The 12,369-nt window shown below is 43.9% G+C and overlaps 1 protein-coding gene across 4 annotated transcripts in view; it reads right to left on the bottom strand.

Annotated features, from left to right (window-relative positions):
- The window catches only part of chd9 (chromodomain helicase DNA binding protein 9), a 78,594-nt gene extending 66,466 nt beyond the window's left edge, over positions 1–12,128 (bottom strand). For all 4 annotated transcript variants that reach the window (XM_033625688.2, XM_033625712.2, XM_033625719.2 and 1 more), the window contains exons 1-2: positions 12,021–12,128; positions 5,744–7,415 (exon numbers count right to left, since the gene is read on the bottom strand). In XM_033625688.2, the coding sequence (XP_033481579.2) occupies positions 5,744–7,312 (1,569 nt within the window). In that variant the 5' untranslated portion in view covers positions 7,313–7,415; positions 12,021–12,128. The remainder of the gene's footprint in view (positions 1–5,743; positions 7,416–12,020) is intronic.
- Positions 12,129–12,369: the final 241 nt, after the last annotated feature.

The following is a 12,369-nucleotide window of genomic DNA, read 5'->3' as shown; positions in this document are numbered from 1 at the left end:
GAATGAAACAGCCTATTACCATGTGGCTGAAGAAGCAGCGGGTTTCCCAGGGGTGTGTGCCTGTGTATATGTGTGTGCAAAATGTGCGCGTGTGCTGCATGTGGGTGGTGGTGTTAGGGCTGGGGTGATGCATGGTGTCAAGTTTCAGGGCTGATTATGGCATTGCCTGCCCAGTCTGGTCAGCTGGTTGGCGCTGAGTTATATAAACCTCAGAGAGATCAGGAAGCTGGCATATCACACGTAAATGTGCCAACTCTACTTGCAAGTGCACACAGATATCCTAAGTTGCTTACTTGCGATACAGCTCTGAGGCCAAGGCAGGGTAGAGAGGGGTGGGCAGCGATACCCAGTCAGATAATAAATCTAAACCAGCATTGCAGGCAGGCAGGCAGGCAGGGAGGAGGCACATGCTCAGTGTCACTGCCGGGGGCCGTCAGTGGCTACAGCAGCACAGGCCATCAGTAACCATCCATCTCCACTTCCATCACCGTTTCTTTTTTATGCAGCAAGGGAGCCATTTGCACCTCTATACTTAAAGCCTCTGGTCTAATAGCAAGGCAAACTGCACAGCCAATCATTAAGAATACATGTGTCATGACAAGAGAAGAGGGGTACAAATTAACCAGAACAGATTAAAATGCAGCGAGGCTGATATCACATCAAATCACATAGGAAACACGTGGCAATACAAGAAAAAGTGAGGCTTTACGGCAAGACAGACAAACTGACAACTGTTCATTTTTCCAGGTCTGCTCTCTGTGTTATATGTATTTATTTATTTGCATCATTAAAATCACCAATACACTTAAAATATACCAAACTTATTTGTTAAAAACATGCTTAAGAGGTCGTAAAGAAATTTAACCCTTGACCTCAGCATATAAAAAAGATTTTAGAGTAACCAATTTATTGCAGTTCACTTAAACATTGTCTGATTTCTTGTGCTAACTTGATTTCTCCCAGTGACCTGGTTTCTTGTGTGCACAAGAACCGTAGTGGCCTGGGCGAGTTTAAACTGAAACTATGGCTCCTCAAATACCAAGAGGCAAGAATGCAACCAGAGTGGCTGACATCCTCTTTCAGTTTGAGTACGTCAAGAAGGGCGTTTTAAATGTGTTGGTGCTGTCCCAACAAATCTTCAAAACCAGTTTCCTTTTTGCCTTTGGGGCTATGTCTAATCTGAACCCATAAATAGCTCTATCAAATCTACATTACGACACCGATTGTGAACAAGAATACAGAATAAGGAGGGCACAAATCACCCATTGGATATTAACCACAACAGACAATAATGATGCTCTCCAATAATTTACTATTTTCAATTATTACTACCACTGCTACTACCTCTACTACTACTACTGCTACTACTACGACTATGTGCTGTGCAACTTCTGTCGGTGTATTGCGAATGGTATGGGAGGGTGATGAAAAAAAACCTTTGAAATATGTAATACTGTAGTATGATATATTAAATAAGGAAGTCCAATTGTGGAAAAAAAACTGTACACACAAAACAACCTGTGGCTTTTTAAGAAAAAGTAGAAAAAAATGGTGGGGGACACTACTTTGCACAGAAGTCAAGACAGAAAACTACAAAATTTTACAATTTGATGTAATGTACTATTTTACATTTCCAACACAGTTTAGCATGGGGGATAATCTGACTGAGCACATACCTGTTCTCAATTCACAGCTCAATTCCCTGGTTGTATTTGCTGCCAATTAGGGTGGCTATGTTTGCTCTGCTGAGCAATCCCAGTTTACCATGTTGCCCTGCTGCTTTCATGTTTGGTAATCCTCTCAGGAAGACACTTGAGATCCTGATGGTGTGTTCTTGACCACATATCATCCCCTCCAAATTACACACACACACAGGCAAAAATAACAAGCTAACAGTAAGCCATTTTTTCCAGGTTAAATCTGAAATTATTTTTACCTGTGGTTTAGTTTATAACAATGTCTCATGGCTTGTAGGCACAAAGTGTTTAATCTCGATTTTTTTTTTAAAGGCAGTTTTAAATTTGTGCTGTAGAAGTGAATCCACGTCAATCATGACCACAGTTACTTTCTTTTAAAATAAATAGTACCTTCTGCCAACTAGGAACCAATGATAACAACAGTTCTTGGCAAACAGAAAGTCAAACTGCTGTGGCAACAGGCAATCAGCCCCAAATGGCATCAAATTTGTGCCTTTTGGGCATACATACTGTTGTTTTCCTACACTGCATGGGAACACAGTGAGTGTGGGGCAATCTCTACATAATGGCCTCTTGAGCCAAGAACATTTAAAACAACATTTCAAAACTGTATTATCCCACCAGTGAGCAACAGCAGCAATCAATAATTTTTAATGCCATCCATTAATCCAAAACTATATTAATTTCTAAATAATCACCACTAAAACCGCACTTTCTGTTGTCAGCAGGTAGAGCTTTGTCTCACTTGTTCCAAATGACCCATTGCCTCTAAAAATGACCACACAGAAAAAAACTGATTTCTCACTAAACCATATTTAAGTAACTCACTGATTAACTCTCCAGTGACCAGACAAATTAAGATACTTGATCACTTAATGTGACTGCTACACAAAGCAGTCCCACACCGATTTTCAACATTGCCCACAATGTCTTTTTCAACCATAGACTGTATAGACTTACTGCCCCACTTTACACACGTGAAGCTAAAATATCCCAGAATACAGCCGCTGCCATCTTGCTCTGGTGACGTCATTCGCAGCAAGAGTGTGTGCAGTAGCGAACTCCACAGTATCAAGTTTTCCGCCCATACACCCGTCCAACCAATCTCGAGCAGCATCGCTGAATGCAAGCCTAAGAATTGGCTCACACAATTGTCAATCATGATGTAAAAATTCCCCTTTCATAGCATTTAATAACCAATTAATTAATTAATTAATTAATTAATTAATTATCAGACACACAAACACTTGAACATGCAGCAGCGTGATGAAACTACCTTAAATGACAGAAACCATCTTTGGGAAAAATCTATGTGTGAGTTTTTAGTTTGGCCCATGTCCCATCTACTAACATGGAGAGGACAAGCTTTATGACCTATACTGCAGCCAGCCACCAGCTTTAGGGGAGCTGTCCTGTCGTCCATCTTTAAATACAGTCTATGATTTCAACCTACACATATTACAAATCACAACGTTTTTACTTTAAAAAGGGATACGTCCCCCATTCATATTTTAATTACGCACCCCAAGTTGCATTAAATTTGTAGTGAAAATGTTTTTTTCTCCCATGCCTCTGTTGAAAGAAGAATCCAAAACTGAAATAATTATTGACAAATTGATGCCATTGGGGTCCCTGTTGAAAACAGCAATTAAATCACAACAGACAGCCCTTTCTGACAGACAACAGTTTGCCTTCTTTGGATTCTTTTTCCGCCAGAGGCATGAGAGAAAAAAAGCTTTTCTCCCAAATTCAGTGTCACACGGGGTGAGTAATTGACTTACAAATGGTCATTTGGAGGTAGTGAAGTATTCCTTTAGCATGCACAGAGATAACACAGACATCAGTCTTGAGTTCCTGACTAAACACAGCATAAAGACTAATCGCTGACTCACATGGGTCCACATAAGCATTACAAACTGGAATCCAGCTCGTAAGTGTCTCACTAGAATGCCTGAACTGCCACCTCAGAGAAAACCCCTTGCAGTCCATAAATGTTGCTGAAATGACTCATGGGACAAGCTAGCGTTCTACACACAGCTGATCCATTACAACAGGGCCTAAGACTTTATTTTTACTCAATTCAACCTTTGATTTCACAACCTGGGAAAACCGTTCAATCTCAAACCCCAGATGCTCATCACAGCTGCAGCTGACCACTACAACCATTGGAAATCCTAATTAGCCACATTCACTACGGGGGAGTGAAGAGTGGGCAGCTAGCCCCTGATGCCTTGCCTGTTCAGCAAACACACTATCAGCAGGCTCTTCACACATCAGTGCACATGAATAGCACGGTCAGCCTGTAAGCATCACCACAGGGCTGGATGTTGACACAGACAGGGAGAGGCTCGTTGGTATGGCTGTGGTTCATGGCCCCATTTCAGTCAAGGACCTTTGCAGATGGGCAAACGGTCTGCCTAACCAGAGCTCCTACACACAGGACACAGGTTTTGTTGTCACCTGCTGGCTGTTGGGGGATAGTCGAGGCAGTACTCGACACACAGGTTGTGTTTTGGCTCATGGGCATAGGTTTGGTTTCAGGTGGGGGCTGGGGGGGAGGGGGGGGGGGGGGGCTAATGGTCTGCTGCCAGTAAGAGGACAGTGTTCAGAGAGATTTAAATGAGTCACTCAAACTTTACTGTAAAATGGTAATCATTCTTGTGTTTACTACACCAGGGTAAATGCAGAAAAGGTGGGGTTGGAAAGATAATACCAAACAACACTGCTGTGTTGTCAGTGGAAATGAGAAAGATTCAGATTTGACAGCAGTGGGCCATGGAAAACAAGAGTGCTCTTATAAAAAAAAAAAATGTGTGAATTTTTCACGTGTATGTTTCTAGTTGGAGATAATCTGTTTCTGCTGCACATAACAAAATCTGTGGAGTCACTGGTACATGTGTTGTTTTAAATTTGCTGAATTCCCACATAAATATGATCAAATAGGAGTATGTGGGTGCTGGAAATCATTTCTTCCTCGTAAGTGTGTGCAAACCATGAGGAAATGTCTGTTGCTTTTGCTGCTGGCCATGTGTCACTTGTGGGCCAGGAGGCTGTGTGGATGCTGCTAAGTTACTAGCCAACTGAGGTCCAGGAACCGCCTGAAGCCTGTTACAGCCAGCTAATGCATTCTCCCAACCTCCCCCTCTGCTTCTTTTCTCCCTCTCATGCTCTTCCTCTGTCTCTTTCCATTCCTTTCTTTCCTAAGCTCCTCTTCTTTTTTCCATGAGCTACTGCTTTCTCCATCTCCCAAACCCCATCCCCCTCCCTCAAGTGCTAACCACTCTCCTCCACCACGCTCTTTTCTTCCCGCTTGCACTCACATGTGCACATGCACACACACAGACAGACACACAGAAACTGTGGCAGCTACCACAACAGTGTGCAACCTCCCCCACACTCCAGCAAGGCAGTGTGCAAGTGCCTCTGGCTTGCCCTGACCCACATCTTGATATAGCCCTAAGTATGCTTACAGCTAAGTCCTGAAGACACTCCTGCCACTCTTAGCCTAATCAGGCCTGACCTGCTGTCGGCGCACTGGGCAGATAGACAGGCCAGGCTGGACAGACCATTATCATTTTCAGAAGGCTTTCAGATGGCCCTAGGTACAGCCTCTCCACCTTCCCCCTCTCCACCACTGATTGCAGGTTTCCTACCAGAACACGCACATGTTCTATCTGGGATAGTTAAACATTAAATGAGGGGCTAGATTCTGGGCTATGCCGCAGTGGGAAGAATACATAAATTCTCTTAATATTAGCACGGAAATGTTCTCCATTAATAAAGCAGACACATGTGCAAATATAACATCTAATTAATTTCCACTGATCAACCGTCATCCTCCTCCAATTCCCCATATTAATCTAAACTTTGAAGAAATTGGGGTAAAGAACAGAGTGCATAGGGTGTGCAGATATAAATTAGACTAGGACAAAAAGAATACATTCAGAGGGTTGCCCTGCTACAGTAAAGCTAATATATAGTGTCATGTTAATTTTTTAAGAACAAAAACATTGACACTAATAATTAAGTTTGTAATACTGCATTACCTTTTCCTCCTTGCATTCAACAGGTGGTGGTTTCTTGTGCTCATGTCCCCTTTCATGGCTGGAATCGACCCAAGAACAGTTGGATTCATCCTGCTGGCTCAGAGCAGCCTCCAGCTGTGGCAGTAGGTCAGGCAGGAGGTCAGGAGACTCCAGGCCCCCCAAGTCTTCCTCCTGAGCATCTGATGGCAGGAGACTGTCTCCCAATTCTTGATATCCATTAGTGTTGATGGCCCCGCAGCTCTGAGGCTGCTCAGAGGGCAGCTGGCTAGCTATGCTAGGGTAGCAGTTCATAGACTCACCAAACATCTCAGATGACTTGCAGTTTGCCTGTGTTTCCCCAGAGCAATGTAAGGCCCGGAAAGGGCATTCCTCTGCCTGGCTAACCGGGGTCCTCATAACAGCTGTGGTTGCAAACTGACACACTGTCCCCGAGAGCTCAGGCACTGTAGAAGTGAGGGGTTCAGTGCTGGTGGTGGGCATAGACACTGAGGCTGTGGACAAAGACTGCTGACTGAGACTGGGCATTTCTGGCTCTCCAGGGTAGGAAGGGTATTGAGCAGGTTGGTAAGCAGTGGCAGAACTGGCTGAGCATGTGGGCAGAGAGTGAACCATAGATGACGAATGCATGGGGAAGGGCAGGTTAGAATCTTCCGATCCTGATCCAGAGAAGGCTTGACCTCCCCTGGCCAGCTGGTAGCTACCCTGCTGCTGCTGCTGTGGTTGCAAGCAAGTCCCACTCAGAGAAGCATTTTGACCATCCAAATAAGACTTACTTGGCATAGCCCTTGAATGGAACCTTGGTCCTCCAACAGTAAGTTGGTGCTGAACCTGCTGCTGAGTATGATGACCTTGCTGTTGGCTCCGAGATTGACCTCCCTGGTGGAAGGAGAAATTATGATGCTGCTGTTGCTGCAGGGACATAGTCTGTGTGTTAATTTGTTGGTGCTGGCGTTGGTTTAACAGCTGTTGCTGATGACTTTGCTGTTGTTGCAGCTGCTGCCGCATTCTGTGGTGCTGCTGCTCTTGTTGTTGATGACACGGGCGGTGTTGTTGCTGCTGTGTTTGTTGTTGTCTGACATGAAGTTGCTGGTTGTGCAGTTGCTGCTGCTGATGACAAAGCTGTTGTGGTTGTTGAGATAAAGGGTGGTACACATTCCCATTCCGATCCTGGTTGCCCCACATTGGACTGCCACTGTTACAGAACAGCCCATTGGACTGAGGTACTTGGGTCATGGCAGCATTATGGTACTGGCCATGCTGGTCTGCAATCACGCCTCCACCTCCACCACCTGTGCCCCCAGGTCCAGAAAATGCATGCACCATAGGACTCTGTGCTTTGATGCCAATGTAGTGACCCATCTGCTGACTATAAGCAGGCATGGCTTGTTGGGTAGTAACTGGTGGCATCATGTCTTGGTGCTTCCCTTGGTCTAGAGACTCCACTTGGAGGGGCTCGAAGTCGGCACTGAGGTTTAGCTCATCCACAAGTGATGGTGCCGAGGGGAAGCCATCCTCGTCCAGCCCTTCCAAACCTCCAACAAAGAGGTTAGGGTCATTAAAGAAGTCCATGGCAGAGCCCGGAGGGGAACTGGAACCTTTGGAACTCCACTGGATCCAATCTGGTCCCAATGAGCCTCACTGTGAGCTACAACATGTCCATTATATTGTGTCCCTTTCCAAAAACAGAGGAGAAAAAAAATACAGTACAACATTAATATGAGAAGATGGAAACTGTGCAATCTCACTATGAAATTTATGGTCTACGTGTAGATCTGATTACAGTTTGCAAACAGCCTATAAGATACTCATTAATATAATCCAGCAGTCACCACACCACCCACAAATGAATCATTTTCCAGCAGAGATGACGTGGAAACTTCTCAAGTATTTTTTTCCCCGTAATATTTATTGTCCAATTCATCATCAGTGATACATGTTTGTAGGCTACTACAATTGCATGAATGCCCTTCCAGTGTCAAAAAAAAAAAAAAAAAAAAGCAGGTAATGTCTAGGTCAGAAGGGTCGGGGGAAAATTTGGTACCGTTAATTACCCATCAGCAGTGCCTTTCATGTGTGCAGCAAAGCAGCTGGTGCAAACCAACCGCCAGCCACCAGCAGGTGCCTCTTCCTGTACCCCCTCCCCTTTCACACACACACACACACACAAAACGCACTTCAACCCTCCACCCCCACAGCCAATGAAGCGGCCTGCCCTGCCGCTGCAGAATGTGTGGGAGGTGCAGACAGCTGATAGAATTTCAACAGCTAGGGCCAGAGGCAGATGAGGTTCTTTGAGCGTGTGTGTGTGTGTGTGTGTGTCTGTGTGTCTGTGTGTGTCTGTGTGTATCTCTTCTGCAACCGCAGACCAGCGGAAGATGACAGAAGCTAACCCAGGTCAGTCATTATATGCTGACTTGCTATGCACACAGGCAGGCACACAGGAGCATGAACAAACGCAGCTATCTATCCAGTATTTTAGTATAACTTGTAGTAGTGTTAACACGATACTGGAATTTCTCACTGTGATACTGTACCTTGAAAAATATCATTAATTTAATATTTTTCAATACCATTTTTTGATACCATGGGGAAAATTGACATTTTGGGCATATCATTTTATTTTTTTAATAAAAGATAAATTTAAAAAGGCTTTTAACATGATGACGACTTTTCTTGATTAGCAGCAGACAACTGCTGAGTTACTATAGTAAATACTCATTAAGAGAAAGCGAGAAAGTGCGGCTTGTACTGGTATATCGCTACTACGGAAAATGAGTGCTGAAACGGTTTCCGATATTCAGTCTCGGAATGTACTGATAAATCGATATTTGACAACACTAACTTGTAGAGATACTTCTAGTTTCACCAACTACCATATTTCAACTGACAGTCGAGCTGAAAAGTGGCATAGCAAAGTAGTATTTTCTGTAATTGTTGTCTTAAATATGCTGGGTGTTGGTCAGTTTCTGTGTCCATAACTATGGCAGCCTAAACCGTATCATGTGTGATACGTAAAACATGGGCCAAACAAATTATTTTTAAAATTACTTACTGTGAAGGCAAGCGATGAGTACATAAATAACACTGTAATGGTGGACATAGTGTCCATCTGCTGTGGCAAATACATAGGTGGCTAACTTCCTTAAATCCTATTACACATCCCAAGGACACAGACAACATTAGTTTGTGCAGTCTGCCAGTGAATCTAAAAACGCAATTTTTGTCAGGATTTTCATAATTGAGAAACATTATTAATATGCCTGAGGTTTTATATTAAAATGTGATTTGAATTGCCAACCTTTCAACATTTAGGCTATGTTGTTAAAGGGGGGTTTTGGCTAAGTGTGTGAAAGTGTGTGGAAGGAGGGTGGGCATGACTGCGAGAAGAAACCGAAGTATCTTGGGTAGGCCCAGGGAGAACATTGAAACCGCATACAGAAAAGCCCCAGCCAACCAGCAGGTCAGAACCCTGAAACCCTGCTAACCACCGCATCATGGTGTTCTCACTCCTGTTCTGTGGCTGACTTGCAGCTTGTGAGTGTGTGTTTTTTTAAACAGTGCATGATTTTAAGTCTCACAATATTTTGACACAGATCATAATTTGTGACACCTGTGGTTCCTCAGTTGTCATATCACTTATCTAATATGACAAGGAGCACAAAGCCTACGTTTTATCCACTGACTGAGCTGTTACAAGGATCTTGTAAGTATATTCTCTTTATTTTACACAAATCATACGGTTCTTTTTAGTGTTGTACAGGCAGGTCATTAAACCAGAATAGGTTCTATCTTGTTTGTCAGAAATTTTGTTTAAGACCGATGACAGGCTATAGAATGCTGCTGGATAAATCCGAGTGCTGTGCTTCACACTTCATTCACACCTGATGTTATTAGTTTATTTAATTTGCATCACTGAGTTTTTTTGTTTCTAGCCAGCAATTCAGAGTGTGGTAGAATAATTCAAATGACTAAAAACATAATGCCTAAACCAGTTAAACCATAAACTGAACAAACATAGGTAGGAAAATGATCCAACAACATCACTGCCTCCAGTTCCCTCAATGGCTCACTGTCATGCTATCACGCACATACCTACATACTATATCACCCTCCCCACCAACCACCATCAACAGGTCCTAAAAACAATCTGTTCACACAGGCATGAAGTTGTCCGTGTCAATTTCGGTTGTGCCTCCAACTTCTGGTAAAACCTGATTATGAGTTTTATCCTGGTTATGTTCATATTTGGGATATAGTGTTTACATGAGCACAGAGAAATCTGGTTATTCATTCCACATATACATTACAGTTTCTTTCAAAGTACACCAGCTAGCATATTAATGTTTCTCATAAACAGAATATGGTGTTTACATGCTCATAAACATAAACGGGATACTCCAAAAACCTGATCATAAACAAGTTATTCAAGTCCATGTACAAACAGTCTGAGAGGAGAGATGATATTGAAGAAATGACAAAGGAAAATGTACACAGTTGCCACATCTCAGCAGTATAAATAAACATTTAATGATTCTTTTCTATGTGCTTGGGTTTCTGATAATAATAATTCTCATTTAAGATGTGCATTAATCATTTAGATGATAGTACTGATTTTGTGGCCATCACAAGACAATGTATGAAGTATACTTGTGTCATCATTTAATAAACATACAATGAGTTTAATTTTCATGGCATAGTTTTTGTTGTTGGTTTTTTTTGGCATTTGAAATGATTCCCAACCCAGATATTCTCTTTATGGTGACAATCAAAGTAAGTCTGAGACGAAGCCAAACCCGAGTTGAAAGCTGAGGCGCAGCAGTCCATCCAAGCTGGATTTACAACAGTCAACTGGAGGTAAAGCTAAACAGTATGTGCCATATGAAAACTGAACTGTTATGGGTTTAAAGAAATAATATCATCTTCCCCATGTGCCATGACTCAATGTAGCATATCCCTGAGTCTGCTAGCCAGGCCTCTGCTAACCTTTTACGCTCCAAGCCTGGCCCTGAGACACAGACCAGTCCGCTCAGCCTTCCAGCTGTTTCCTTTATCATCATGACGTTGTGAGCACCATTGAGGCACGTGCAGCTCAGGCCTAATATCAACAATAAGTGCGTACAAAGCTGTCCTGAGGTCGCCATTAAAGCCTGGAACTACAAATGGCCACTTCTGCGCACTTCAGTCAAACAACATAAAACCAACAAGTTGTAGCTAAAGCAATATCGAAATTGCGGCAACATTAGCGAGGACTGAAGTTAGCCATTTTGGGAACAAAGTGCCATTGTGTGCTGTAACTAAAGGCTCATTTAATTTAGTATCACGCTCAAGACTCTTTAAATGTTGTACCTGGCACTATGGTGACATTAGGCCTACCATTTAACACACGACAGCACGTTCGTCGCGTTGTAAAGGTTTGAATATGTTTAATAAGGAGTGTCGTCTTCATTAAGGAGACACCGGGCTCACCTCTGAAGTCTCAGCATCCTCTTCATCTTCAGCCCAGCAATGGCTTCAGCTCCTGAGTGCGGTGTTTGGTAAGCCAGCGAGGCGGCAATGTGTTGCGCTACTTTACGCACAACTGTCCGCCAAGTTGCAGCGATATGAACGCACGCGGGACATTTGATTTGAGATGTTAATTGGTAGCCGGCTGGCCGCGGGCTGCTGAGTTGGTCGCACGTGCTCCTCGCCACAGCTCCACTTTGGAAACCACAGGATTCAAAAGGTGTCGTGACGCTTCCACACTGAGCGAGAGGAGGAGGGGGAGGAGGCCGGAGACACGGAGAGGTCGACAGTGATGGTGTCCATGATAATACAAGTACTTCGTTATCCTCGCCCGACTTTCGTCTTCATTTACGGTGAAACTGCGGACGAACCGGCGCTGCTGACATACACAGGTCCACATATGAGTGCGGTGCTAACTGGCTGAGCCCGGCTGGTCGCTGTCAGTTCAGGACCACCGTGACCAAGAACCACTGATGACTACTTTGGAAGCCACGCACATTTCCATTTCACCCAACCGGCAAACTGTGAGAAAGTCCGACGACATTTGCGTTTTTCTATAGAAACTTACGCAAAAACTAGCGCAGACAAGTTTGGCAAGTGTGTTATTTGTACCGGGAAGATCCACACTCAGCAAGGCGGTGTGTCATAAGACAGCTGAGGCGAGCCTCCCTGACTGACTGTCAGCAATTTGACAGCTCCCTGCCTGAATGAAACACAAACCCTCGAGTTCGAAACACTCCTCACACAAACCACACGAAGAAATATAATTTCTTACCAGAAGCGAACCTCAAAGTGCAACTCCAGACGTGAAGGTTGAGAGATCGGTGAAGTTGTGACTGTGTTGTTAGTTGTACTCCTGCTGGCGACAGCGGCTCTACCGCTGCTGCTGACGTGACTGTGATAACACCGCATTTGCATATTAGTGACCTCCTCTCTGATTGGCCCGCGGACAATTTGCCACAATTTCACCTTTCTTTGTGAAATTAAAATCGCCCCCCACAGTGGGTGTGCTTTGAATCGGTGGCGCACCCAGCCAGCCCCTGAGAGCGGCTGATTAAATCGTGGTTCATGTGTAAAGTCCTTATGTTGACAGAGTGCATAAGATGGCCGCGTACACGCCAGAG

This window comes from Epinephelus lanceolatus, chromosome 2 (assembly GCF_041903045.1).
Source record: "Epinephelus lanceolatus isolate andai-2023 chromosome 2, ASM4190304v1, whole genome shotgun sequence".
NCBI classification, from domain to species: domain Eukaryota; kingdom Metazoa; phylum Chordata; class Actinopteri; order Perciformes; family Serranidae; genus Epinephelus; species Epinephelus lanceolatus.
This window is presented reverse-complemented; position numbering and strand designations above follow the sequence as displayed.